General features: G+C 51.0%; 1 protein-coding gene across 1 annotated transcript in view; it reads right to left on the reverse strand.

Moving 5' to 3' along the window:
- Window positions 1-27,888, reverse strand: part of ABHD17C (abhydrolase domain containing 17C, depalmitoylase) — a gene marked incomplete at its 5' end in the record, with an annotated part of 41,454 nt that extends 13,566 nt beyond the window's left edge. Inside the window, one exon of the mRNA XM_021680461.1 lies at window positions 27,770-27,888. Coding sequence (XP_021536136.1) covers window positions 27,770-27,888 — 119 coding nt within the window. The remainder of the gene's footprint in view (window positions 1-27,769) is intronic.
- Between the last annotated feature and the right edge of the window lies 1 nt (window position 27,889).

Genomic DNA, 27,889 nt, shown 5'->3' on the forward strand with positions numbered 1-27,889 from the left:
CCTCCGGGATGTTTTGCATACACTCAAAATGCAAGTCTGTTAGGTAAGCACTCTCCTCCGGCGGACCCCGCGAAGAAGCCCTTTGTCCCTCCTCGATGGCATCTTCGCTTCCTCTCTCTGGGGTCGAATCCCCTCTTTGGGCCTATCTTGTGTCCTTCCTCCTCACGTCCCTACTCTTCCTTCTGCTTCCAGAACCTTCCATCTCCCCCCCCCTCCTTCTTAAGAGCACGGAAAGTCCACAGCATCAATTATGGAAATACGGCAAACCACAGGACAGGGATGGAAAGGCCCTCAGAGATCATACAGATGGATCACTTTATAGATAAGAGAACTCGAGCTTTAAGAGGTTACTAACTTAACTCAGAATTGTAATTACTAAGACAGCTGCTACCTTATGGCCCCAGAATATGGGCTCAACTGCGGGAAGAAAGGATTTCTATGAATTACAACCAAGCCAGCCTTGGAAGGGGGCAGGCCTGTCTGAATCTCGCCTTGTGACTGGTGAGTCGGCTGCGTGTTTGCCAACCTGCTTGGGATTTTCCTTCTCTCGTGTGTAACATGGGCTCCTGCCCAATGAGGCTGGTGTGGAGCTGCTCCGTATTGTGAGTTACCATCCCTTTTAATGCAGATGTAAAGCAAGCTGGTCCTCCGCCCTGGCCTGAGCATTTCAGGTGTAGTAAATGGTGCTTTCAAAGTGAAGATTCGGGGCGCCTGGGTGGCTCAGTTGGTTGAGCGTCTGCCTTCGGTTCAGGTCATGATCTCAGGGTCCTGGGATCGAGCCCCGCGTCAGGCTCCCTGCTTGGCAGGGAGTCTGCTTCTCCCTCTCTCTGCCCCTCCTGCCGTTCATGCTCTCTTTCTCTCTCCAATAAATAAAATCTTAAAAAAAAAAAAGTGAAGATTCTGTTTAATGGGAACAGTGTCCGTGGAGGATCAGGGAGAGTTCTGGAGGTGGATGGTGGGGATGGTTGCTTGACACTGTGAATGTGCTCAGTGTCCTAGGAGGGCACACTTAAACATGGTTAAAATGGTAAATTTAATTCAGGTATATTTTATCACAATAAAAAGGAAGGAAAAAAGTGAACATTCTTCTTAAATCTGACTTGTACTAATTATTCCCTGTTTGTTTGTTTATTTATGTTAAGTAGGCTCCACACTTAGCTGGAGCCCAACACGGGACTTGAACTCACGGAGGTTGAGACCTGAGCTGAGATCAAGAGTCAGACGCCTAACTGAATGAGCCACCCAGGTGCCACCCAGGGGGACGCCTAACTGAATGAGCCACCCAGGTGCCACCCAGGTGCCCCAAATTATTACCTTTGGAGAAAATCTCTAAGTGAGATTTTTACTATAGGAGTAGAAACAATAAGTAGTAATATAAAATGATAATAAAGAGTAAAATGTGGGGTTTTTTAATTGTAAAATCTCCAAAACCCAAAGGCATTGGAATTTACCAGTAACATGGAGAAACAAGATCATGCAGGTACGCATGTCCCTCATACTGCATTCTTGGACACATCGAGCAGACTGTCCTACCCACGCTCTTTCTCAGACGGGAGGTGTAAGCCTCGGGGGGCCCAGGGACGATAACAAAGCTGGGGTCTATGTGACAACTCTACTTGAGGCAAACATAATTTTGACCTCCTTGTACCAAAGACTTTGTTATCCTTCCCCCTAGCTCTCCATCTTGTCCGGATTTTTTTTTTTTTTTTAGCAAAAACAAGGAAAACCACTCCTCAGTATGGCCCTGCGATTCCGTTGTCCTCCTTCTCTTCTGGGGATAAAAGCAGACCCTCGGGATCACCCCAGAAGGAAGCCAGAACGGCACGTGGGACGGCGGGGACAGATGTCTTTCGCGGTACCCGTGACCTGAATAAAACCATCACAGAGTTCCAAGTTCCCTATCTGAACACTCCAGGGCAGTCGCTAACGAGGTCATTCTACCTCACGGCCCTCTGGCCCCAGCCGGTCAAGGACAGGGGCCGGCGACGCCAGCCCCGCAGCCCTGGAGCCTGGGAGCATCGCGGCCGCGCGGCTCCGGGGCCTCCCCCAGGCGCAGCCCCATTTTCCCCCCACGACCGGCTACAGTGAGGCCTGGACGTAACTCCCACATGCTGTTGCAGTTAAAATACTGTGTTGTGTATCAACACAACGAAGCAAAGCTATGTCCTTATTTGTCGCCCGCAGGAAGCCTGTATTTGGCCGCCGAGAACCCCGCGGGCCGGGACACGAGTAACTGAGAAGCGCCCCGCGAGCCACGTGCCATCCCGTCCACTTCTCGGGCGGGACGTGTCCCCACAGCCTCCCCGCCCGGGTCCGGCGTCTCCCGCGGGCCCAGAGACGCAGCAGCAAACACAGCCCGCTCTGCTTCTCGCGCACACACCAGCCGTGAGGGAGCGAGCTTGGCCCCTCGGGCCCGCGTTTCAGCCCAAGCTCCCGACCGGCGCGTCTCTCACTTTCCCTGCTGTGGCCATGGCTTTTCCTCGGCAGGATGTGCGATACTGCGAGTCTCCGGTTTGGTCATTTCGGAAACTGGGGGGTTTCATACAAGGTCCGTGCCGATGAGGTTTCAAACAGGGACAGCCGCAGACCGGGTCTCTGCTCTGCGATGAAATCGTTTTGTCACTGCAAACACTTCAGGCCACGACACCCCTCTGCCCAATAGGAACCCGGGGAGGGCAGAGCAGGCCAGGCCACCGGCAGGGGAGTCCCTGCATTCTGTGGGACAGGGACCCCAGGACCCACCGGCAGAGGCTGGGATTAAGAGGCCAAAAGAGAGGAAAGGCAACGAAGAAGAGCACCTGGGGGTGCCGCTAACTCAGGGATCTGGGATCTGCTGCTGGTTGATCTCCTGTCTTTGTTCCGAGCATAAGTGGATTCCGCCCCCCCCCGCCCCGGGAGGCTTACCTGCTCCGGGGTGCTCACCTGGACCTTTCCCCACCCCAGCTGTTCCCACCACTGCAGAGGGCACCTGGTTCCAGGTCAGCTGGCCTGCTGGGATCCCCCCTCCCCCTCCTCCTAAGCCCGATGCACCTCAGAGGGTCCCGGTCTCCTGAATTCAATCCAGGACGCCAAGGGGCATTGGGACACACTGAACTTTCAAATCCCTTCCTTCAGGCCTAGAATGCTCCCAACTAATTATTCCTAATTCATCTGACTCCCTACTGACAATTTACCATGGTTTGGGAGTTTGCACCAAAGCAAGACAATTCAGAAAAGGAGGATTTTTATTACAAGTTTTCAAAGTTAGTCAAGAATTGTGTTATTCATCAAAACCTGGAAGAAACTGGGGCGCCTCGGTGGCTCAGTTAAGTGTCTGCCTTGGGCTCAGGTCATCATCTCAGGGTCATGGGATCGAGCCCCACGTCAGGCTCCCTGCTCAGTGGCGAGTCTGCTTCTCTCTCTCTCTCTCCCCGCCACTCCCCCTGCTTATGCGCTCGCTCTCTCTCTCAAATAAAATCTTGTAAAAAAAAAATAAAGTATTAACAAATGTTTTCAATACCATAGCTCTATCTGTATTTTTATCTTGAAAAGAAGCCTATGTTCACTTTCTTCTACAACATATTAGAATTCTTCAGATTTAAAAGAAAATGTGAAACAATGCGGCCAAAATGTTTATAAAAACATTAAGCATTCATTACAATTTAATACTTGCTACTTCTTCCACATAAAGCAACATTTACAAGCAAGGTTATAGGTTTCTATAACGTGAGTATCTGAGTCAAGTATCACACACTAAATCCCTCAGCTGAGTTTTTTTTTTTTTTTTTGCCCTCCCGGTGTCATACCCACATGCTGACCGGTTTCTCTCAGTAGGCTTCTCAGGAATCAGAGAGAGAGAGAAGGGAGTAACATACTCCCCTCCACGGAGCAAGAATGAACAAGGAGGATTTGGGTTTTGCCCTCATGGGGCGCTTATACGTGCACAGTCTGCTTGTACAGGCTGTTTTTATTCTAACATAAGTATGCCTGATTTTAAAGATCTGGCAGAGACAGATCTGGGCCTAACACACTCCCCTCACTCCACAGATCTGAAGTCCAAAGACAAGTAAATCCGCTCTGGGCCAATGTCCTGATGTGTTCAATGCCTCCAGGCATTTTTACAGGGCGTCAGAGTCAGGATTGGTGACCCGTGGGCTCAGGGCCCATGAACTCACTTTCTGAGGGCATTAGGCCCACACCTGCCCTCTGGCCCCCTCTCGTCCCTGTCACTTGCTCCTCCAGGCTCAGCCCTAGCAGGTCATAAGTCACAGCCATCAGGCCAGACCAGAGGTGCTCACTCCAAGGAAGGCTGGGTCGCACCTACGTGTGGACAACAGCCGGGAACCACTGGGAAGCCAAGCTCCTGAACAGAGGGGCCGGCTCATAGCCATCACAGAGCAGCAAGACACACATGCCACCTACCTCCTCTCTGACCCTAATGACCAGCAAGGTGCCATCATCCATTTCTTTAAACTAAAGTTCCCAGCACTTAGGTGAACTACCCGAGGCTGCCAGGCTGGTAGGTGGCCGATGCCGGCCTCCAAGGCTGAGCCCCTCTGCTCTGAGCCCCCCGTCTCCACAGACATGGAGCAGCCCCTCTGTCCCTCGGGGGCCAGGGGAAGTCAGCGACGCAGGAGGCCTGACGACCCACCCCTTCACCGATGCACTAGGGGAGGTCGCCCGGCCTGGCCTCTAACTCCATATTCACGCCTATAAAGGACAGAGCACCAGAACATGTGATCAGAGAAAAACCACAAGTCATGTAAAGAGAGCCTACAAATTCTGAAAAAACATCAATCTTAGGACTCAGAGTGAATGAGGGCTAGGATGCATCCTTTCACCCCAATGCAAATGACAACAACAAAAACAGAAGCAATTAACCAAGAGAGGAGAGAAAGTCTCAAAATTAAAAGAGAAAAATACAGAAAAAACTTTTTCCGTACAACTCCTGAATCAAGAAGTCAGAACCCCAATGATAGGCTAGTAAAAAATAATGAGACCATGGGCGTTGAAAGGCAACATAATAATAAAATCATCATCATCATCATCATCATGACCGTCAAATACCCAAATTGACAGTACCACTGAACTAGAAGATGAAAACCAGACGACGGTTCACGAATATGCAGATGTCACACCTGCTAATGCACGGAGCAGGAATCCTCGACCTGCTGTGTCTGCCAGAGCCCTTCCTTCCCAGAGAAGGTCCGAGGAAGAAAGGCTGCACACAACCTCCCTTCCGAGGGTCTGGTCATTCTCGGAAACGGCAGAGAACGCTTCCTGTGCAGATGGGGAGCGTGTTTGGGGCGGGTCTGGGTTGGTTAGATTCCACTCCTTCTTGTGTCCCCTACCAGACAGAAGCTGGTACCCAGGAGGGCACCCACCGCTCTGAGTGAGCCCCCCACGCACAGCAGGAGCTGCGGGGGGCACACCTCCTTTGCACCTTGGTGCCCCCTCCTTCCCGTTCCGTGGCCAACTCTGGTCATTCTCCCAGAACCCAGAGGACAAACACACAGGAACAGGGGTTCTATAACTAAGTTAACAAGGAAACACCGCGCGGTGTGGGATTTAAAAGACCAATAATGGACCTGTCGTAAAAACGGGGAAAGGAAAGGCATGTTTCTCAACTCCCCCGCCCCCCGAAACCCACTCAAAACAAGAAGAAAATTTTAAAACAATAATGAGATGATGAAAATAAAAAAGAAGGCAACCAGAGAGCTTAGCGTAGGGGTGTCCGTGACCCCCCGAGGCCCCCAGAGCTTGAGGGCAACGCCCCAGCTGAGGCAGCATGGGGCAGCCAGCCGGTCTCAGTGGGAGGCATTTGGAAACCCCACTTCTGGCTCCATTTTATGTTTCTGGCCATCTTTTTATTTTTCCCTTACTGTAGTATCTGCCTTTGTATTTTGTGGATTATTCATGACAAGACACAAGTCAATCAGTCAAAAATCACTACACAGTACAAAACCCGATTTCCATAGTGATGACCCTGGCTCATCGATGTATTTTCTGCTTAGGACAGAAAAGAAATACATAAAATATTTACAAATATTTCATCATAAATTGTTAGAGAAGTTTGGGTGCTTCCAATAACACACCCATCAGGCTGCTCGGGAGCTCTGAAGCCCAGAGGCAGGCTGGGGCTGCCCATGGTCCCATCTCTGAGCAGCGCCATGCACATGCCAACCCACGGCCTGATCCTCAAAACTTCACCTCCACCTCGATATTAGCACTTGGCTTGGGGAAAAGTTCAACGTACCCCAAAGGCCTCTCTGGCTGGGAAAACTTGTAACTGCCGGCAAGACCTGCTTCTCAGACACCTGCTGGAGGTGAATGTCTACCCACCTCCTACCTTGAACGCTGACGTGAGTCGATCTCATCCGGACGCCTGTCCTGCTGGCTTCCTTCTCAGCTCAGGACGAGGCTCCAGTTCCCAGAGTCCAGGCGGAAGGGATGGAGGAGGGAGCACCCCACAAATGCCACATCCCCACATCCCAGTGCCCCTCGGTTTCCTAAAAGCCCCGAGGGTTAACCTACTTCAAGCCCTTGGCTTTTTGAGAAGCCATTTAGAACATAATACACAGAATACTTTCCAACACTTTATTTTAAAAATCATTGAACACGAACCTTGCTCGAAGGAAGGCCTGAGCACCACCACGGGGACAGGTGTCCCTGACAGGTGAGTGTCTCACCTGTGGGATGAGGAGGGACCAGTGCTAGTCACCAAAGTAGATGCAACTCCTCTGTGGAGACTCCAGGTGCCTAAGGAACCTTCAAAGATGCTTCCTTTGAACTTCACCTACACAGAACCAGAGCAAATACCTGCTTTACGTCATATCTCTCACTGAAAATTAACAGTGTCTCTTGCTCATCACTTGGCATGCCCTGGCTCTGTCTGGTCAACGCTGGGCCCCTGACAAGATGTACTTTTGGAACCCTCAATGTGACCCATGGTGAATTCTCGTTGGATTGCGGCGATTCAAAAAGATACAAAGAGGGGCGCCTGGGTGGCTCAGTCGGTTAAGCGGCTGCCTTCGGCTCAGGTCACGATCCCAGGGTCCTGGGATCGAGCCCCACGTCCGGCTCCCTGCTCGGCGGAGAGCCTGCTTCTCCCTCTCCCTCTGCCTGCCACTCTGCCTACTTGTGCTCTCTCTCTGTCAAATAAATAAATAAAATCTTTAAAAAACAAAAACAAAAAGATACAAAGAGCAGAGGTCCTAAGAGCATGATCTAGGCTGTTCCTGCACTGGGGGGGAAACCAAGTCAGACTGGAGGGCTGCTGCCTGACCAAATCGCGGGAGAGCGTCATGCGTGTGGAGCCTCCCCGCCACGTGCAGGACATGCTCAGGGCCGCTCGGGGGGCCGTTCACACAGGCTGCAAAGTGAGTGGTGCTCACGGGTCCTGGGATGGGGCAGCCCTGCTCGGCAGCTCCCAGTAAAAACACTGGCTTATGAAGCTGTCATTTAAAAGATTCCTCTGGCTGCTAGTAGAAATGAGGACCCGAGCCTCATCTGGTTTGGTCCCCAGCCACCCCAGACCCCACTGGCAAAGAAGCATTCCGGAAAGGAATCAGCCCGCCCAGCAGACAGGAGGATGGGGCAAAACCGGGGGACGGAAGATCTCGGTGTGTTTCTAGGTGACAGACGGTGAATGGAAATGTGCTGATGGATGACACCGAGTGGAGAAAGCTGTCCAAGATACAGCGGGGGGGGCTGCAGGGAGCGTGGGAGCCACGCGGATCACAGGCTTCTGGCTCAGAACCGGCACACGACGAGGTAGGAAAGCTGCAGAAAGTGTGATGGGGAGTCACACAGAGCCACCCCCTCCCCCACAGAGACGTCAAGGGAACCTGGGTGAGCCGAGACTTCTGGTGAGTGCCCTCAAGAACACTCATCCTCATTCAGGTACGGGGGGCCTCTTGCCACCCCAAAACAAAGGCTACCAGGGAGCTCGCCCAGGCTGACCCCTGCTCGGGGAGAGACCCAGCGAGGAACAGATCTGCTCACACCACGTGGAGTACACCCAACCCGATGACCCAATTCTCCGTTCTTCAGTGTGAACAGTAACCACACGATGGTGAGGACAGCTAACATGTACCGAGCATGGGCTACGTCACGTTCTCCAAACTCTGCAGGTACTGGCTCAGCCTACCCTCAACACCTCTCGCAGGTCGCTGCCATTATCCTTAGGAAAGTATGTTACATCCAGAAAAAGGAAAGTCAGCATTCAACCTGAGTCCGAGCCAGAGACCCAGCTCCCAATCACTGAGCTACACCAACACACCAGCAGTACGAAAAACCCAATGTGCACCTTACAGGAACAGACAAGTGAGGGCCCAACAGTTAGAACTAAAAAAAAAAGGATACTAAGAAAGACAGTATCCTGACGGGTCTGGGAACGTACACCCATAAAACAGGAACAGGATGCTCTGGAAAAGGGAAGTCAAGGGTAAAAACGAACTCAGGGATGAAGAACGATGCTCACACAGGAAATCTAACTCAGAGGCTACAACACGAGGTCAAAGAGGCCTCCCGGGACATCCAATGAACTAGACAAAGAGATGGGATACCATGGGAGGCGGGGGGGGCCTGCAGGTCGGGGTACCAGCGGCCACACTAGGAGGGTCTACGCAAGCAGACCCTGGCCCTCAGTGAAAGCCCGGCTGGTGGGGAGCAGGGTGGAGACGGTGCAGGCTCACTAGAGAGGATGCGGCAGGACTGGCGCTGACGTTTACTTCCTGAGATCACAGCCCTGCCAACGAAGACCAAATAAGCCCCAAACACTAAAACAGCAGAAGGAAGTCAGCAGGGGTGGATAACCGAGAAAACGCCCCGTATTTCTCAGCAGGAAGTCAGGAAGCGCTGACCATGGTCCCTCCTGGGTGCTGGCGGGGGGGGGGGGGGGGGGGGGGGGCAGCGGGGCGACTGCTGCATTTTGTCCCAATCCCTTCTGTGTGATTTATTACTCTGTGCATATATTATTCAAGTCACAATGTTCAATTCTGTCATGAAAAGGTTACTCACCTCTCCCGTTGGTTTTCCCACTGGCACGCTGGCCTGACTTGGCGCCAACGGTGAATCTTACTGCATTTACCGAGGCACATCCTCTAGGAGCACCCCGAATGCTCTCTTTCTCTACGAAAACGAGGAGAGGGCTCCCCCCGCATCGCACCAGGCACAACGGTCAGGAAACGAAACGCAGGCAGGACTTGCGCGGATTCGAGAAGTTCCTCCCTCCCCTCACTCTGCCCTTCACAAGTCAGCCACGCCTCCCGCCGGCGCCGAGGGACGTGTGCACCAGCCTCCGAGTCACCAGCTGCGAATTTACAGTAATTACACTGAAGAATCGAGTCTAAAAATCAAGACTGAATATATTAATAAGGTCAGTGGCAAGGAGACCTTGACGGGCAAAGTGCGGGGCTTAAGATTACAAGAAGACATTTAAAATCTTCAAAGCTGGTTTCAAAGACAACTCCCCCAGAAGCTTGAGACCTGAGCTGGCAAGAGTTCACGTGAAAAACAAACAAACAAACTTGAGGGGAGGGTCTTAAAAGTAATCAAAAGCTTTAATTGAGGCTCGGTGCTGGGGAGCTGTCAGGACGGTGGCAACGGCCAACTCTAGAACACTCTACTCTCCCAGCCTACGCCCCCTTCCCGACCACCCACGTGTCACAGTGCACACACCACACAACAGTGACCCTACCAGCTGAGTGTCCGGTCGGACCACTAGAAAGGGAGAAGGTGGGGCCTCCTACCTGAATACCTAAGTGCTCTGAAGAGAAAGGGTCAGCTGACAAAGATTTTATTTTTTTTTATACATTCTTTTTGAAAGTTTTTATTTATTTATTTGACAGAAAGAGAGATAGTGAGAGCAGGAACACAAGCAGGGGGAGTGGGAGAGGGAGAAGCAGGCTTCCCGCTGAGCAGGGAGCCCGATGCGGAGCTCGATCCCAGGACCCTGGGATCATGACCTGAGCCAAAGGCAGACACTTAACCGATTGAGCCACCCAGGCGCCCCCAAACAAGATTTTAAATCCACTGTTTAAGTGCATATCTTGCTCTTATTGTATCAAATGAGTGGAAGATGGAAAAAACGAGTACTAAAATTGACAGGAAGCACAAGCCTCGTGGTTGAAGCAAAGATGACAATATTAGATGTATCAGAGCTTTGGAGGGTGGTTTTTGTTTTTTTTGTTTTTGTTTTTGTATTTTCCTCCATCAAATGCTCACTGGCCCCTCTGACAGAGGGTACGTTCAGTCGCAAAGAAAAAAAGAAAGCACTTCAAGAACACATATGAAAAGCTAGAAATAAATGTCATTTTAAAGACTATGTGCACTTTCCTCCATCCTTCTGAGCTACTATCACGGCATGCACGAATGTCCTGGCAGACACTCTCAAGAGCATCAACAATGCCAAGAAGACAGGCCGTGCTCCAAAGTCATCGTCTGGTTCCCAACTGTGATCATGATCCATGGTCACACCGGCGGCTTTGAGATCAGTGATGATCACAGAGCTGGGAACATTGTTGTGACCCTCACGAGCAGGTTAAACACGTGTGGAGAGACTGGCCCCAGATCTGATGTACAACTCAAAGATCTAGAAAGATGGCAGAATAATCTGCTCGCGTCCCACCAGTGTGGTTTCATTGAACTGACCACCTAACCTGGCGTCATGGCCCGTGAAGAAGCAAGACAAAAACACAAGGGAGGGAAAATCCTGGGAGTCTTTTTCTGGGGATGTGATACATACATGCAAGCAGAATACCTCAATGGACCAAAAAAAAAAAAAAAAAAAAGATTTTGAAAATTGCAATATCATCAGGGAATTATTTTCTGTTAATGAACTCTCGATGAATAAAATCTTCCTCATAATATGGAAGTCTACCATTCTACTTGATCTCACACTTTCAGAAAGGCATGCATATGCATCAGCAGGGTGTAGTCACTGGTGAGTCTAGACCGCGGGAGAGGTGGGTCCATTGCATTGCCCTGTGGTCAGGCCACGTGTGAAATGCCCATGGTACCCCCAGGCCTGTCTCAGAAATGTCGCTAAAGCAGACTACGTTCAGAGAGGAGGGCCGGAATGGCAAAGGGTCCAGATGCTCATGCACAGCATGGTCAAAAGAAGTGGGGATAGTTAGTCTGTTAAAAAAAAAAAAAAAAAAAAAAAGGCAATTAGGTTAAGAGAAGAATTTAATTTAGCCACCGTTTATTGAGGCTTTCTACATGGCATCAGATCCTGCGGGGAGTTCAGATGTGAGCAAGATACCACCTTTGCCCTGCTAGAGTCTACCTGATAGTGGTTTCCAAGTATCGATGGATGTTACCTGGAACAGCAACCAAGAATTAGGACCAACGAGAGAAAAGGAAAAGAGCTGAGCTTCACAACAGAAAATTGTTCTTCTTAGAAAGATTCAACTGTTGTTATCTAGATATGAACTTAATTATTCATGCAGACAACATCTGAAACGGAATGGTTATCAGTAATCGGAATTATCAGCAAGGATAAATCCAGGACTCAGGTGGTTGGTGACCCGGGACCTGGAGGGGGTGGGAACTGAGTGGGAGTGGGTGGTGAGCCAGGACCAGTCTCAGCAATACTGGACCTATTAAAAAGATCTGGAAACTACCGTTGTCCTTATTTTTCTTATTTTGCTGTGGATGAGTAAAAGTGTCTGCTTGCACCGCGGACTTGGACTGGGACTGCGGACCAAGTGGATCCCTCCAGTTCTCATGCCCCTTCCACGGATCATCTGACTACACATTCTATCGGCTTCCCTAGCAAGAGCGAGAGCCTTAAAATCCACTGGTAAACACAACGGGCTTTATAGGGCACAGCAAACTACAGAAATGACCATACCCCCTAATATCTCTGGCTCTAATTCAAGAAGACTCAGCTTCTGTGGGGTGGGAGGGTGGGGGAGGGAGGGATATAAAATGATTTTCCTTACAAACGGCGCCTTACACCAGGATCCATTCTGCCAAGAAACCTGCAGATGCTCCAAACTTCACTCTTCTACCGCCTGAGTCTTCTTACTGTAGGCTTACGAAGACCCCCTCACTTTCAAGCCTGGTAAGAACCCACAAAGAGGGGGGTTTCCAAGGACTTCTCTTACTTGCTGCCCCGTGGTCGTTGAGACCGAAACATGTCAAGAGCCTCATCTGGGATTAGGTCAAAAAGCCCTTCCTGAGAACTGCCAAGCACTAGGCTCTTGAGCAGCTGGTTAAGATAAACATCCTACATCCTCGGAGCGGGCTGGAGGCCAGTAAGCCACCTGCAATGATCATTCAAGCTCCTGGAGGTTAAGAATGCCTTTCTTTGGTTATCTGTTGAAACTAAATAAAGCACGTTGAGGAGGCTCCATAAACAGGTCAGATGGATTTGTAGGGATTTTTCACTCCCTATCAGGAGGGAAAAGTGGTTCAAGTTTAAATGCTCACAAATAAAACACTGTTCCATGTTATTAAAATAGGTCATCATGGCCCTTTAAAACCAATTTCAGGAATGACAATAAACAGAGGAATGAGAAATAAAACTCAATTACACTGAAAAAAAAAAAAAAAAGTCAAATATGGAAAGACCATGTTGCTGGACCACAACACACTGCCTTCTTTACAGACTGACAAAATCACCGGAGAGCAAACTATAAAAGTAACTATAATGGCAACAAATTAAGAGAGGCAGCCCTGGAAAAAATGTAATAATCAAAAGAAATACACTGAAGCCTCCCACTCAGCTGCTGAACAGCCACATGGGCTAAGGTAAACCATTCCTCTCCCAAGCCTCCTCCTACTAATATACCAAGTGAAAATCACAGTACCTGTCCTACCTTTCTCCCAAAACTACCCTTAGGGACGGAGAGGGTGCATGGGAACGTGCCCTCAGGCACAACACCCTATACAAACACAGTGGGGTTGCTACTTCTCAAATCTTTAAAGGCCATCTACTATTAACGTTTGCATTTCTTCCCGTTTCCCAGCAGTTTTTTTAAACATTCATTTTGTCAGACTTACATACAAGCACTTTGCAGACATGTGCTCATTTATTATTCATAACAAACGTTACTATATACACGACTAGCATTTCCCCCTTTTACAGAAGAAGAAATTGAGGCCCAGAGGAACCCAGAGGCAGGAGCCAACCCCGGGCAGTCTGGTAACATGATCCTTGCCCTTGCCCTCTGCACCTCCTACCCGCCAAAAGTTACAGGGGTTCTGTGTACCAGCCCCTCAGCATCTCCATCCTATCAGAATCCACAACGCGAAAGGCAAAGCGGTCAGAACCACCCATCTCACTAGAAAAGAATTGTTTCTTTTCCTCCTTTCAGCTGATTTACAAAGGTTCAGGAGACTTTTTTGTCTTCAGAATACTGTTAGACAAAAGTCCAGAATTCCATGGGGGTTGGGGGAGAGTCTCTATGGGTATTCAAAGTTACCTTTTAAATGCAAATTGGAGGTTGTTTTTTTTTTTTTACTGTAAAAGATCTAGTAACAATGAAAGACTGTACCAAGCATCTGGCCCAGCACCTGAGATATATCAGGCACTTGAATTGTTGAAGGGTTGAAAACTGTAAAAATTTAAATTTCTCATCGTGCTCAGATCCTGTGATTCTAAGAAAAGAAATTCAAAAAATGTTAAGTATAACAATATGAATCTAGACCACTGGTGTCTAAACTTTCCACCATGTAACCTCCCTTCCTAAAAATGAGAGCACGTATTTCTGATAGGTGTATAGATGTAGACTTATATATATGAGTGTTTTAAAACATTATATAAAATCTTAGGAACATTTAAAATAAAAGACATTGGAAAGCAGTAAGTTATGAACAGAAATATAAGTTCTGACGTTTTCTCTTGGCGCCCAGTGCATAGTCTTGAGCACCTTCCAAGATGCTCAGCTCCCATCACCCTGGGGGCCCACGAATGTAGAGAACATCGTCTGATTTTAGAACCTGAGCCCCAGGGTTAGGCTGCCTGGGTCCAAACCCTGGCTCACCTCTTAAATCTGTGTGACCCTGGGCAAGTCACTCATCTCTGCTGGTCCCTGCCTCACAGATGTGATGATTAGAATTATGTACCGTAGGAGATGTGCTTAGCACAAAGGAGACATTCAGTGAGTGATGGCTAAACCAAAACTGACACCTAAAGCAAACCTCCTGTTTATGAACAGAGAAAACGGGGTGCAAACACAGTATATGACTCCCCAGGTCACATGTCCGTGCATGTCAACGCCTGACGAGGAGCCACACCTCTTAGCTCCAGACCATTGATATTTCTATGTTTTTACTGCACCCCACTCATTCTAGATAAGTGGGACACACCCCTGGAGTTCCAATCTATCCATCTACCCATCTATCCATCCATCCATCCATCCACCTACCCACCCATCTATCCATCTATCTATCTTTACAACAATGATGTTGAAATCAATGGCCAAGATTCCGGTGCTTTTCCTTTGAATACTATTTGGTATGAAATCTATTTAACATCTCCCTTAGACCTATTCTCGTACTGGAATCCATACTCCAATGATGGCAGGACACAGCGCAGTGCACCAAGGAAAGCCTGGGTCTGCAGATGGCTCCTCACCATGCCTGGGTGCTCATGCAAGAGACAGAGCAAGAGATTGCCAGGAAATCGGATAGCTGGGATAGGATCTGTGCACGTCCATGGTGCGAATTTTTCTTACAATAAAAGAGACAGGAGAGTAACGATAGAGAGGGGGAGGGGATGGATGCCGCAAGTACAGTGTAATACTGATAACTGTTGAAGGAGGATGATGAGGACATGGGGTTCGTTTTAATATTTTATTTATCTTGTATATAATAAAGTTAAAAAAATAAAACAATATGGCAAAGCAAAAAACAGAGCTGGAGTATCGATCTCAAGGTCCTGAGGAAGCGAAGGTCATCCACAGGCAGCCCAGTTGTTCCAATTCTGCATTCTCTCCATTACCAGCTGCCACAAAATACACAAATTCCCATAAGAACAACGACCGGGTCTTCCGAAAACACATCAGAAAGCAGTGGCCCGCGGTGTGTGTGTGGGGACAGCGAGGCCATACTGACAGGACTGGACTTGTCCACACTCCTGCCCCGTAACGGACAAGAAGGACAGACAGGCTCCGTCCTCTCTGCACTCCTGTCACCCTGCCTGGACCAGTCCCACAGTCAGGCGCCGCTCGGGAAAACAGCTTCATCCCGCAGAAGGAAGACCGGGCATGCGGTGGGGGGGTGGCGGGCTGTGGGCAGCATCTCAGGTCCCCGGGGCCCGGCGGCCCCTTTCCCTCCCCGGGCCATCTGTGTAAGCGGTGCTGCGCTGGGCTCTGCGTGAGTCCGGGGAGAATCGGAGTCGGGCCCTGTCCTCGGGGACGCCACAGTCCTGCCCAGGAGCCGGACGCGGGCCGAGCTAGCCGGGAGCTCTTACCGGCAGGGATGAGAGCGGTGGGAGCCCAGAACGCGACCCGGCCACGCTAGCAAGGCTCTGCAGAGCGGCGGGAGGGACGGCCCGGGAAGGGCGCGGGGAGCCGGGGCGTCTCATCCTCGTAAACACACCTGCGGCAGCCCTTCCTTCTAACCCACCTGTTGAGAAAAGAGCGGAGGATGCAGGAGACCACTCCCGAGAGACTCGCGTCCAACCGTTCCGAACGTCCCGGGCATTAGTGCATTGCCTTTGCAGTTCTTTGTAAACGTGGAGACGAGGGGACATGGCAAAGGCCACGGAAGAAGGGGCCACGGAAGGTGCAGGTGCCCCAGAGGCCTCCTCTCGTCCCTTTTGGCTCAGAGGGGAAATCTGGGGGGAGGCGGGCAGGAGCCACCACACAAATGACCACGGTGGTCTTCACCACACCCGATCCTGCAAAGGTACTTGAGGTGCCCTCACACTGCCCACGTCCTGCAGCGCTCATCCCCACTCAGGGTCAGGCTTTCCAGAAACTAGTCTCGGGGAAGCCAGGAGGCTGGCAGCACCGAAGGGACCCCAGGGATGGCAGCAGGGCATAGGAGTGGGCAGCGCCTCCCACGGGGAACCACCGCGATGCCTGGGGTGCCACAGCTGCCCCCCTGGGTGCCTCCGAAGAGATCACAGGAGGGTCCAGCTCTCCGGACACAGGAAGTGACTCAGGAGCCAGCAGCCAACACCACCTGACACCACGGTGCCGCCCCCGGGGAGAGAGCCGTCATTCACGGGCGCATGGGATCCTCCCACACTGGGTGCTTGCAGAGGTCTGGTGCACCCGGGGTGCAGACTGAATGGGGCTGGACTGGGGGGTTGGCCGGAGGCAGGGTTCTCCCAGGCAAACGCCCATTCCCCCAAGTTTGCTTTTGGTTTCGTGGCTTTCCTCCTTGGAAGGGACAATTCCCAAATTTATCCAGACCTTGCTCCTGAAATCCAGGCTCGCGCCCTGTCTCCTGCTCCGTGTGTCCCCCTAGATGGGCATCGCAAAGGCGACAGAGACAAAGCGAGACTCCTGGCCCAGGCTCCCCACTCGGGAGCCTCTCCAGCCCTCTGCCACCTCAGTGAGGAGGGACTCAGGCTTCCTGCGGCTCAAGACAAAACCCCAGGACTCATCCTAGACCCTCCCTTTCCCCACTCGACTTGGCAAATACTGGTGACCTACCTCTAAACGAACACCCCAGATCTGAGCACCTCTCACCACCTCTGCGGCCACGTGTCTGACCCACATCACCATTGTCTCTAACCTACAACCCTGCAGGTGAATCCTAACTGGCCTACTTCTTCCCTCCCTGGGACCACGGCCTTCCATTTGTCATCCACACAATCATCAGGAACCACCGAAGCCTATCAAATCCGGTCACTTCTGTCCCCAAGGTTCCCATTACAAGCTGCACAAGCCCAGTGCAATGCTCTATGAGGCCGGATAGGAGCCCCAACCCCACCCAGTGACTCCGTCCGGGTTCCCATTGCCCCCACCATGCACCTCACTGGCCCTGCTCCAGCCACACCAGCTTCCAGGATGTTCTGTGAACCTCAGGGCCTTTGTCCCCTGGCCCTTCCTGCACCGAGCCACAGGGCTAACCCCTCACTGCTCTGGGCCGGATGTTCCCTGGATGAAGCCCCTTCTCACCTTTTAAAACCGCACTGCGCACGCTCACTCTCTCGGTATTCCCACCACCCGACTCTCTTCTACGTTCTTCTCCTTTCTCCATAACATTTATCATATTCTAATCAAATACAGTTTATTATTATTAGGATGACTGTTTTTCCTGGGTATCTGCCCCCTGTGAGTGAAAGCTTCCAACAGTAGGGATTTCGTGTTTGTTTTGTTCCGGAAGAATGTCTGCCCATGGCAGGCCCTTAATACATTTGTTAAATAAACAGATCCAACAGGATATGAGATTGAGTCAAAAAAGGATATTTCATAATTCAAAGGCCGGGCAGCGGACCGTTGCCGGAGATGACAGGTACGAGGTGTGGCCGCGGACGGGGGCCGTGGAGGTGCGCAGGGTGGTGGAGGGGAACGAGGGCGAGTGACGGGTTGGGCAGCCAGGAAGCAGGGGTAAGGAGCAGGCTCTCCACGTCCGTGAATATTTCAGCCGCAGGGGAAGTTGGCACGGGCGGGATGGCAAAGGAAACTGGGATCCAGGTGGGCAAACTCTGATGAGTCTGCTGCAAGGTGTGGCTGGCAGACGTGTGGACGGACAGGAAGGCCCTAGAGGGGGGCTGCAGCTCAGGCCCGGAAACAAGGAAGGGTGATGGTGGTCAGAACGATGGTGGGGCGTGTTTCCAGCACGCGGACTCTGAGCTGTGGCAGGGCTGGAGCCCCAGGCCTGCGAGCTCCCGCTGAGATTTGGGGATAGAGGCAGACCCGAAATCCTCCCCAGTGAGGGCACAGCCCGGCCATCTTCATCCCTCCCTTATGACCATGTTCTTTCTGGGGTTTTCTTGAAGCTTTAGTAGGAAAAACCAATTTTTTCCAATTACATATATGAGAGCATGCTCATTTAAAAAATTATTTCCTCCAGCCTGGTTATATAACATAAAACATGCAAAGAAGTGTTTAATATGTGAATGGTCCTTTTTTTCATATATATGAAAACTAAAGTGATCTGAACACAAGTTTACAAGGATGCAACCAAACACAGGGAATCTGAAATATCCTTGAGTTATTCATGACAACAGGGAGAAATCAAAATATTTAAGTTAAACCAGCATACAAAACCCTTGTGCTGGTATTCTAGACCTTTGTGGCAATATAATTATCACCGTTCATGGTTTGGTTCTGTCCATGACAATCTCTAAAAATAGTTTCGGGGAAGTTGGAATTCTCATTTGATTACTAGCCATAATAACAGAGGGGTTAACCAGCAGTTATAATTAAAGTCTAGAAACTCTCACTCTGTGGATACATCCTGAATATGGGCTTGCTTCACTTTCTTCCCCCAACCTAACTGCCCAGATTTCATTTGAACCCCTCAAAAATGTAAACTAAAGGAATAAGCTAATAATCAGTACCAGGATTCTTTTGTGCTCCCTTTTTATTTGAAAATCAAAGCTGTGCTCTGTTAACAAGTAATCCTGAGGTAGGGCTCTGCTCAGTGATTCAGCAAATCATTGACAGGCATCCGTTAACTAGCAGTCTGAATCCGAATGACCTAGACTTTCTGGAAACAGAGGTTTCCAGTTTCACCATGGTGCCACGGTCCTCGAGCGCTCTGAAATAAATCAATAGTGTGGAAGTTATCAATGCGCTCCATTACACAAAGCCTTGAAAACTCAACAGGAATCTGAGGTACAAGGCATCATGGGAGCATTCATATTTTAAAAGGAAGTGTGTGATTCAGGTCCCTTGCCCAACTTTAAGAAAAGGGAAGGATAACTATCTACTGAAGGTCGTCCCAGTAGTTAAGAGCAACCAGCATGTCCTGAGTGGTGGACAGGGACTGGGTTTTACCTTCTCGTCCCCCTCATCCCTGACGCTATGCCCCAAGAAGTCTCCTGCCAGACCACACGGCCCGCACCCACGAGCAAGGCCCGCAAAGGGCATGGTAGGGGGAGCGAGAGGGACGGGTTGCAAAGTAATTGCAAGGTGTTGGATTACAGGTAAAGTTTCCTCTCCTTTTAAGTTCTCCTCTGGGCATATAAACACCTTGGTAGATGAAGTGCCATCCAATTTGAAACACTAATGCATACTACTCCCCAAAGCACAAACGTGATACACCGAGCCCGGAGGAATAAATTCAAACAGCCTCTGCCCCTTAGCGGCATATACAGTCATCCCCCCACTTATCCGCGGTTTCCAGTTCCTGGAGCTCAACCACAGTCCGGACGCAGGTGATCCTCCTTCCGATGCATCATCATCAGATCACTAGCCGCCTGACGCCACGTCCCCGCACCCACGTCCCCCACCTCACATCATCTTATCGTGTGGGCACCGTATCATTTCATGTCCCCATAAGGAGGGTGAGTGCCGCATAGTAAGGTAGCTGGAGAGGGAGAACACATTCACACAACTTTCATCATAGCATATTGTTCCATTGTATACTGTTACAACTGTTCTATTTTATTATTAGTTATTGTTGCTCATCTCTTGCTCTGCCTAGTTTACACATTCAACTTGATCACAGGTACGTGGGCCCAAGACAAAGCCCAGCATACACAGGTTTGGTACGATCCGTCTCAGAACAAATCTCCCACGGATGGGGGGGGGACGCCTGCAGAACTCAGTCATCGCTGCTGTTCTCTGCGCCCACAGCCATCGAGCCAGGCCTGCCCTGAGCGCTGTTCACGTCCACGCAGGGTGGGGAAGGAAGTGAGCTCTCTAACAGTCCTCCTGATCTAAGTGCCTGGCCTTCAGCATGATCTGAACATGCGGTTATGATAGCTCTAATAATGTTATTAATGATCGTGAACAGGAACAGCCCATTTGTGGTGCTCTTTCCGCATGGGAGGCACTGGGCTAGAGCACCTCACACAGGGGGTCACTCCCATTTTATCATTACTGACACGGTGAGTGACCAGTCCGGTCATGATGGTACCTGAGGTCCACACAGGTTAGGAAACCTGCCCGAGGCCAAGCAGCTAATCTAAACTCGGGTCTGCCTGCCTCCAAAATCCCTGCCCTTCACACAGAAGCATCAGAGAAAGCTCAGACTCACAGGAACATTCCTCGCCAGGTCCCCCTTGAGGCAACCTTGCTGGGTTGCTCTGACGTAAGAGCCAGGAATCTGCACGGCTGTAAATCAGCTAAATGAAGAAATAAATCACCAAGTCGTCTCGAGCTGGAGACCTCTGACTGGAGCGGCGTGGAGCGCCACCCCTGCGCACCTGCGCCCGTGTCCCCCGCCGCCTTCACCCAGCCCACCCACTCCCCTGGGCCCCAGGGGCCGCGCACGGCCAAGTCCATAACCCTGGCTACCGGCCACCAGCTGCCCGCCGTCCCAGGGGGCGGCCATCGGCTGCAGGGCAGGAGAGGAGAGGAACGAGGGAGGGGAGGCCTATTTCCCTACAGCCAGTGGCCTCCAGGCCGGCCACGGGAGCCCACACGGGTGGTCACAGAAAGACAACTGTCTCACTGCGCTACTGACAAGCTTTAAGGAACCAGCTGTGGGCTACTCTTCAAGGCCCATGCTCTTTTGTCAGAGTGAGCCTCGTAGAGGCCGGGAGCTCCGTGGAGGCTGGGCCTCACAAGCCCTGCAGCCAGGAGGGGCGGGCTGCCCCTGCAGTTGCTGGGGGAGTGGACGCCCCGGGGCCCGGCCCCTCTGCCGGGATGTGCCTGGTTCAAGGGGACATGAGGGACTGGAAGATGTGCTGGAATCAGAACGAATTTGCCTCACTCCAAAGGTTCTGGGCTTATCTAACTTCTGCAAATTCAATCTCTTAGGCGAATCAGGAAGCCTATTATTTAAAGCAAGCCTGGGAGGAAAAAGAAAAAAAAAAAAAAAGAAGTCATTCGAACAGCCAGCTAATGATCTCCTAAGGGTCTCTTGCTAAGATTTTGGATCCCTGCGCAAAAGGCCTCTTCAAGTGCAGATTCATAGTCTCACCACGAGCTAAAGCAAAATACCCCGGGGAAGGCGGGTGTGCTGCCCATGCTAATGCGGGGCCCGGGGTCTCCTGTGGGATCCAGGTCCCGGACAGGGAGAGGAGAGGAGCCAAAGCCGCGGGAGAGGGTAGGGCGCCCCCTCGGGGCTGTGCTCTCAGTCCCCTTGGGTGATATCCTTGAGGTGACTTCTCCAGAACGAACAAAGGGAGGAAAGGCCCGTTCCGCCAGCCGGGCACCAAGACACCAAGCCGACGGACGTGAAGCCCGACCCTCCAAGGGCCCCTGAATAAATACAGACGCGTTCGGAAGGCATGGTTGCCCCTTCCCACAGAAACACGCATGAGCCCGTCGGGTCTTCTGCAAGTGGGTCACCCTCGGAACAGAACCATGGAGAAGGAATGATCAATCACGGACACAAAAGCTGGCGATCTGCTGGGGCTGGAGAGAAGCGCTGCCCGCACGGCGAGGCCACCGCCACGGCCCGGCACGCGTGCTCCGAGGGCCCGGAGGAGACGCCGAAGCAAAGGGCGCCCTGCCGACCCCCAAAATGCACTTCACCCACTTCGGCTTCAACGAGTCTATTCCGAGGAGCTGCACTCTCCCGAGTGGGATAGTCCCACACTGGCTGCCTTAAATTGCAAGCCAATACTCTGTTCCCTTTCGAGAAACACCACCCTGCCTCTGCCTCATGTCAACCACTCTTCACGACACGTTCTGTTTTCCTCATTCCCAGTCAGTCAAACCCAGGCAGAAGTCCTAAGCGTCCCTCCCTTAATGGCACCGTCGTATTCTCTGTGGGAAAACTGAGAGCAAAGAAGTCAGGTCTTTAACTTCACCTTCCCTGGGAAAGGAGCTGCTTTGCTCCTCCCGGGAGAAACCCATCCTGAGAGTCAGAACCATAAACACCATTCACAACCAGCACACGGATCCCACCACCCGAGGGCACCCACTACAGCCTTCCTGGGACTTCCGAATCGTCTAGTTACGGATCCTGTGAATCACAGACACAGAAGTTATAAAACAGCAACACACGGTTACGTTTTCAGAATGCTTCTAAAAGCTCTCTCTCCTTTCCACCACCACCATGGTGTGTGCGGCTGGCTGACCCTCGCCACGTCTTCTCACGATCTTCCAGGATCAAGAGATTCCTGGCCAAGAGACAAAAGCAGGATCAGCCTATTCCCCGGTGGATGCGGGTGAAAAACGGTACTAAAATCAGGTACAACTCTGAGGAGGCGATGGACACATATTTGCACACTTACTAAAGCCACATGAGGGTCCCATGTTCCTATCCTATCACTCTGCAAACATCCCTACTCCTCTCCCTAAACAATCCCTAAACAATGGACATGTTTTACTGGGGAAATGGTTGTTCTCTGTTACTGTGCCCCCACACCAGTAGGTTGGTTCAGTAATAAATGTGTGAGACCTTCAGCTGGGGGAAAAAAAAAAAAAAACCTCCAAAATCAAGTCCATCCTTTCACAAAAAAGAAACAGAAGCAAGCAAGCAAGAGTTTGGGATTAGTGATACTCAGAGGGAACCTCCGCACCTCCCCCAGTGTCTGGTATGAGCGCGTGCACACCTGGTTAATGGTTAATGGCTTGCTGGTAAAGTAAATACACGAGTGAATCAAATATTGTCTTCGGTAATTTGCCTTTGGCACCGAGGCACCGAAAGTCAGTTCTCTTTCCCTCTGCATTTGCTTTCTCCGATTGGGTCAGTGTTTCTGTCACCAAACGCCTCGCCCTTCCACAGTCTCTGCATCAAACGGAAGGTTCGAACAACTTCTGTGGATGGCACTGGTAAACACTGAAGATAAACTGAATCACAAATGCCTTCTCTCCTGTTTTTCTAGATTAAAATGTTTCAGCCAAAATACCCTCCACCTGTCTTCCACCTCATGCTCTGGGTTATTTGCTTGTTTGGGTTTCTACTTGCAAATCCACTTGATTCACACCTTCTCGAATCCGGGGGTCCACTTCTCTAGCTGCTTGTGTCCAGAGGACCCCTGAGGACTCGGACACCTGAGGACGTGTGCTGAGGGGCTTAATCTGCCTACTCCCACCTGAACCCACACGGAGTAATCACTGCCCCAGCTCAGGTTCCAACACTACCTTCCAAGAAGGCTGTGCTGATTTTCAGTGTCCTTTCTACACATTTATTTATTTATTTATTTATTTATTTATTTGAGAGAGAGAGAGTGAGAAGGAACACAAGCAGGGGGAGTGGGAGAAGCAGGCTTCCCGCCGAGCAGGGAGCCCGATGCGGGGCTCGATCCCAGGACCCTGGGATCATGACCTGAGTCGAAGGCAGAAGCTCAACGACTGAGCCACCCAGGGGCCCAAAGATTTTATTTATTTATTTGACAGAGACACAGCGAGAGAGGGAACACAAGCCGAGGGAGTGGGAGAGGGAGAAGCAGGCTTCCCGCTGAGCAAGGAGCCCGATGCAGGGCTCGATCCCAGGACCCTGGGACCATGACCTGAGCCGAAGGCAGACGCTTAACCATCTGAGCCACCCAGGCGCCCAAACATAATCTTATTGTAACACAGTATCAAATATCTACAGAATCACAGCATTTTTATTTTTTTAAAGATTTATTTATTTATTTGACAGAGAGAGAGACAGCAAGAGAGGGAACACAAGCAGGGGGTGTGGGAGAGGGAGAAGCAGGCTTCCCACTAAGCAGGGAGCCCGATGCGGGGCTCGATCCCAGGACCCTGGGATCACGACCTGAGCCGAAGGCAGACGCTTCACCAACTGAGCCACCCAGGCACCCTCTACAAATATTTCTAAGGGATTCCAACGCATTCCCTCAATGGCTTGTATTCACAACATACTTAACAAAGTATGTAACACAAATGGAAAGCACGTGCTAACCTTCAAGCTTTCAGTCGGGCTTAGGTTCTCAATTGTAGAGAACCTCTCCTCATTGTTTCCATACCAACTGCAGGAGGACTAGATATTCACGTCCGCTCCCCCAAAATTCACATGTTGAAACCTAACCCCCAAAGTGATGGTATCAGAAGGTGGGGCCTCTGGGAGGTGGTTAGGTCCTGAGGGTTAGGGTTTGGAGCCCTTCTGGGGGGGGGGGGTTAGTGCCCTCATTAAAGCTGCCCAAGAACGCTCCCCCGTCCCTTCTGCCGAGTGCAAATACAATGAGAAGTCAGCAGTCTGCAACCGGGAAGAGGGTCCTCTCTCTGGACCCCAACAACGCTGGTGCCCTGATCTCAGATGTCCAGCCTCCAGAACCAGGAGGAATACATGTCTGTTGTCTATGGACCACCCGGTCTGTGGTATCTCCTTATAGCAGCCCAAATGGACTAGGACACCAACTCACTTCTTCCACATTGGGTCCACACTCTTCCTGAATCCTTCAAAGCTACCTCTATTCCACACCTTTTCTAACAATTTCTCAAATGCTTAAAATAATCATCTACTGGCCAAAGAGCAATGAACACCCTTCTTGCCTTCACGTTTACTCCCCCCCCCCACAAACCTTTGTTTTGGACTACTTGCTCACGTCACCACTCCTTGCTAATGTCCCCCACGCACGTGGGTAGTACCCATACTGGGTAGTATCTATGTGGGAAGTCCTCCCTCAAGGACCGGGCAGCGCGTTACAGCATGCGCAGGGGCTGACGCAGACAGGGGCTGGACACAGATGAAGAGGAATATAAAGGAAGGGTTATTGTTACTCTTCTGTTTGAAACAGACACTTCACTGTCCCCAGAACAAACACATAATGGATCAGACCTCAGGTCAATACATCGTAAACCACCCCCCCTTTTTGGTCTATGGTTGTGTCCAAGGATATTAAAGCTTTGGAGGTAAAATAAGACCCAACTCTTGTTTGTAAGAGTCCAACTTAGGAAAAACTAAATTTATCTCATTTATTGACTTATGCGGCATCCATATGTGCTATTCGTTAAACAAATATTTAACGTGTACCTATTATTCAGGGCATTGTTGGACATAGAGAAGACACAGAGTCCCTCCCTCAAGGGGCTTCCAATTTAGTGGGAAAGACCATTAAATAACAAGACATAGTAAAAAAAGCATGATAAGTGCAGGTCAAGGGGCTGAGTACCAGGTGTCCAGGAACACAAAGGGTCTCCGAATCCAATCAGGACCCGGTCAGGATCGAGTGTTTCCGACACAGGAGAAGGGCACACGCAAGAGGCTACAGGTGAGTGTGAGGAGGGAGGCAAGCACGGAGCCAGGTACTCCCGGGGAATGCAGCCTGAGTACAGAGACAGAGACCACGCAGGACAAGGCAGGCTCTCCCATCAGGATCGTGAGCAGTGTGGACCAGGAGGTCAGAAGAAAGATCCCCAAAGAAGGAGGTGGAAAAGGGGGTCTGGCCCAGCCACAGAATGGGTACCTGTGGTGGAAGGCACTCCTGCCTTGGCGAGGACCTGAACAGAGCTGTAAACGGGCACAGAACAGGGCACCTTCCAGGCAAGGTGAAGGCAGGAGAACCGGAGAGAACAAGAGTCGGCTGAAGGAAGGCAGTGAGGTGACGGACCGGCTTCAGGGTCGGGTAACTCCCATGTTATTAGAGTAACTGAAACACATAAATGCACCTCTTGAGAAATCTGATAAACGGGAGCACCTAGTGTAGTGGGACGAGTGTGAAACCAGCGGTCAGGAGACCTACTGCGGACGCACCGTGAGACAGCCTTCCCGGGGCCTCGGTCAGACGCGGTGCATGCACAAGAGCAGGGTCCAGAAGTTAGGAAATACATTCTGTGCCTAGCAACCCACAGTCTTCTGCTTTTCTAAAATATGAAATAGAATATATTATGCCATGCACGTTGCCCACAGAAAAAAGAGGGGTTTGTGAAACATTTGCTTCAGATCCAGACGTGTACAGACAGATCTGATGTATACGTGTGTGCCTGATCGAGGCGTGACCTATATGTGTTACTGTGGGGTCACCTTCCAAATAGTTGAAAAGCACACGGCAAGACGATCTGGAAGTTTCTTCAAATTCTAAGACTCTCACCGCAGCCTTTAAATTCTACCCCACTTTACAGATGTGTGAATCAATCTAGATATGAATTCTGCTGTAAAATTAAATAAATGGTAGGCAAAATTTAGATCTATCATCAGATGTTCCAAAATCGAATCGAGGTGTTTACCCGAAAACAATGCCCTTAAACTAAATATGACAAAAGTCTCCAGGAAATAACTACCCCTAGCCTATTTTGTAACACCTAGCCACACCTGTATATTCAGGGCAAAAGGCTGGCCTCATATCTGAAAGGCTTTCGTTCTAACGTAGTTACACACACATAGGAACAATGGTCTACAGAAATTCTCACATCTGGATACTCCAAGTAGGGTTTTAATGGTTCGTTTTTAAAAGATTCAATGCCAACCCTTATTCTTAATGCCTTTATCAACAGTACACTGTAGCAATGTATTGATTGTGTAGGGCATATAGTTTTGAAACCCTTTCCTGGAACAGGTGGCTTTCAACTACGTGTGGATCCCGACTCAGTGGATCTACTTGGATACATTCTCATCTGCCCAAACCACTTTTGAAAAACCATCATCCCCGTGAAGTCCTTCAGGACTCCCAGAGAACACAAATAACAATGTATATTAAATCCTAAATACCTTCCTGCCGGCATTTTCCCCAAAACGCAAAGGGTAATTTAGGAGCATAGGCATGAACAGGAGACATCATTCATGTTGGCAATCTGCATGAGCCACACAAACGTATTTTAGAAAAACACATCAGTGCCGGTTGCCAGAATCGTGCCAACGATTGGGGACTCTTTCAATGGGAGAAATCAGATAGCATTATAGACATGATCTCAGGTATTTTCGCCACCATTGCTCTAGGGTAGGTGGGGAAAAGTCACAAATACCAAAACCAGAGCACAAACAGGTGATGTGACTTGCGCACTTGCCGGAGGTGTGCCTAAGATGAGAATAAAACTCCGGTTTTCTGACCCAGGAACCAGGCCGGCCATTTGGGCTTTGCACATCAAAGGCTCTCCCACCGTAAATACTTTCCAGTCCTGTGAATGCTAATTCAAGGTCAAGCCAGTCCCCAAACCCTACCAGGTAAGATTCAAACTCAGCCCGGGCTTGTTTCTGAGGCTCTGTGGAAGGTGCCAGGCCGACAGCCACCAGCTACCTTCCTGCCCACACAGCACCAGCTACTCTGCACCCTCCCCCCCAGGAGACAAACTTCACACCAGGCGCCCCTCAGGGTGCCTCCAGGGCTGCCCACCCATGGCCCCTCGGAGCCCTTTACAACGGGAGCAAAGTCTTTGGAAGTCATCCCGTCCATCACACGCTATGGGAGCCCGAGGTCGAGAGGCTCCAGTGCCTTGCCCAAGGTCACTTCAGTCTGAGGACCTTCAGGCTCTGGCGGCCAGCTCACACAAACTCAGCGCGAACCAAGTTGTTTCTGCCCAGCACTTCAGCCACCCCCACGCCTCCACTTGCGGTGACCAGAGCCACAAAAGACCCAGCCAGCTGGCCGGGGGCACCCAGGCGTGCCTGAACAGGCAAACCCCCCGGGTCTGAGCTCACAGGGAACCTGAGGGCTGGTGGGATCTGGGGAGGGCATGGGAGAAGGCCAGGCTGGAGAAGAAAAGCGAATGCACAGGGGCCTGGGGGCGGGGGGGGGGTCACACTCTGCTGGCGCACGGCCAGGGAGGAAGGGCCCCTCTCCCCGCGGGCCGCCCCACAGGCCCCCAGGGCACCCGCCCGCCCTCCCCGCCTCACGCGGCGGCAGGCCGGGCCCGGAGGCCCCCGGGGGGCTCACCGGGTGCGCAGCGCCTGCCAGGCGGCGTCGATGTCGGCGTACAGGTTCTTCTCGGAGGGCTTGCCCGAGCTGACGCCGTAGCCCGAGTAGTCGTAGGAGAAGATGTTGCAGTTGATGCGC

This window comes from Neomonachus schauinslandi, chromosome 9 (assembly GCF_002201575.2).
Source record: "Neomonachus schauinslandi chromosome 9, ASM220157v2, whole genome shotgun sequence".
Classification (NCBI taxonomy): Eukaryota; Metazoa; Chordata; class Mammalia; order Carnivora; family Phocidae; genus Neomonachus; species Neomonachus schauinslandi.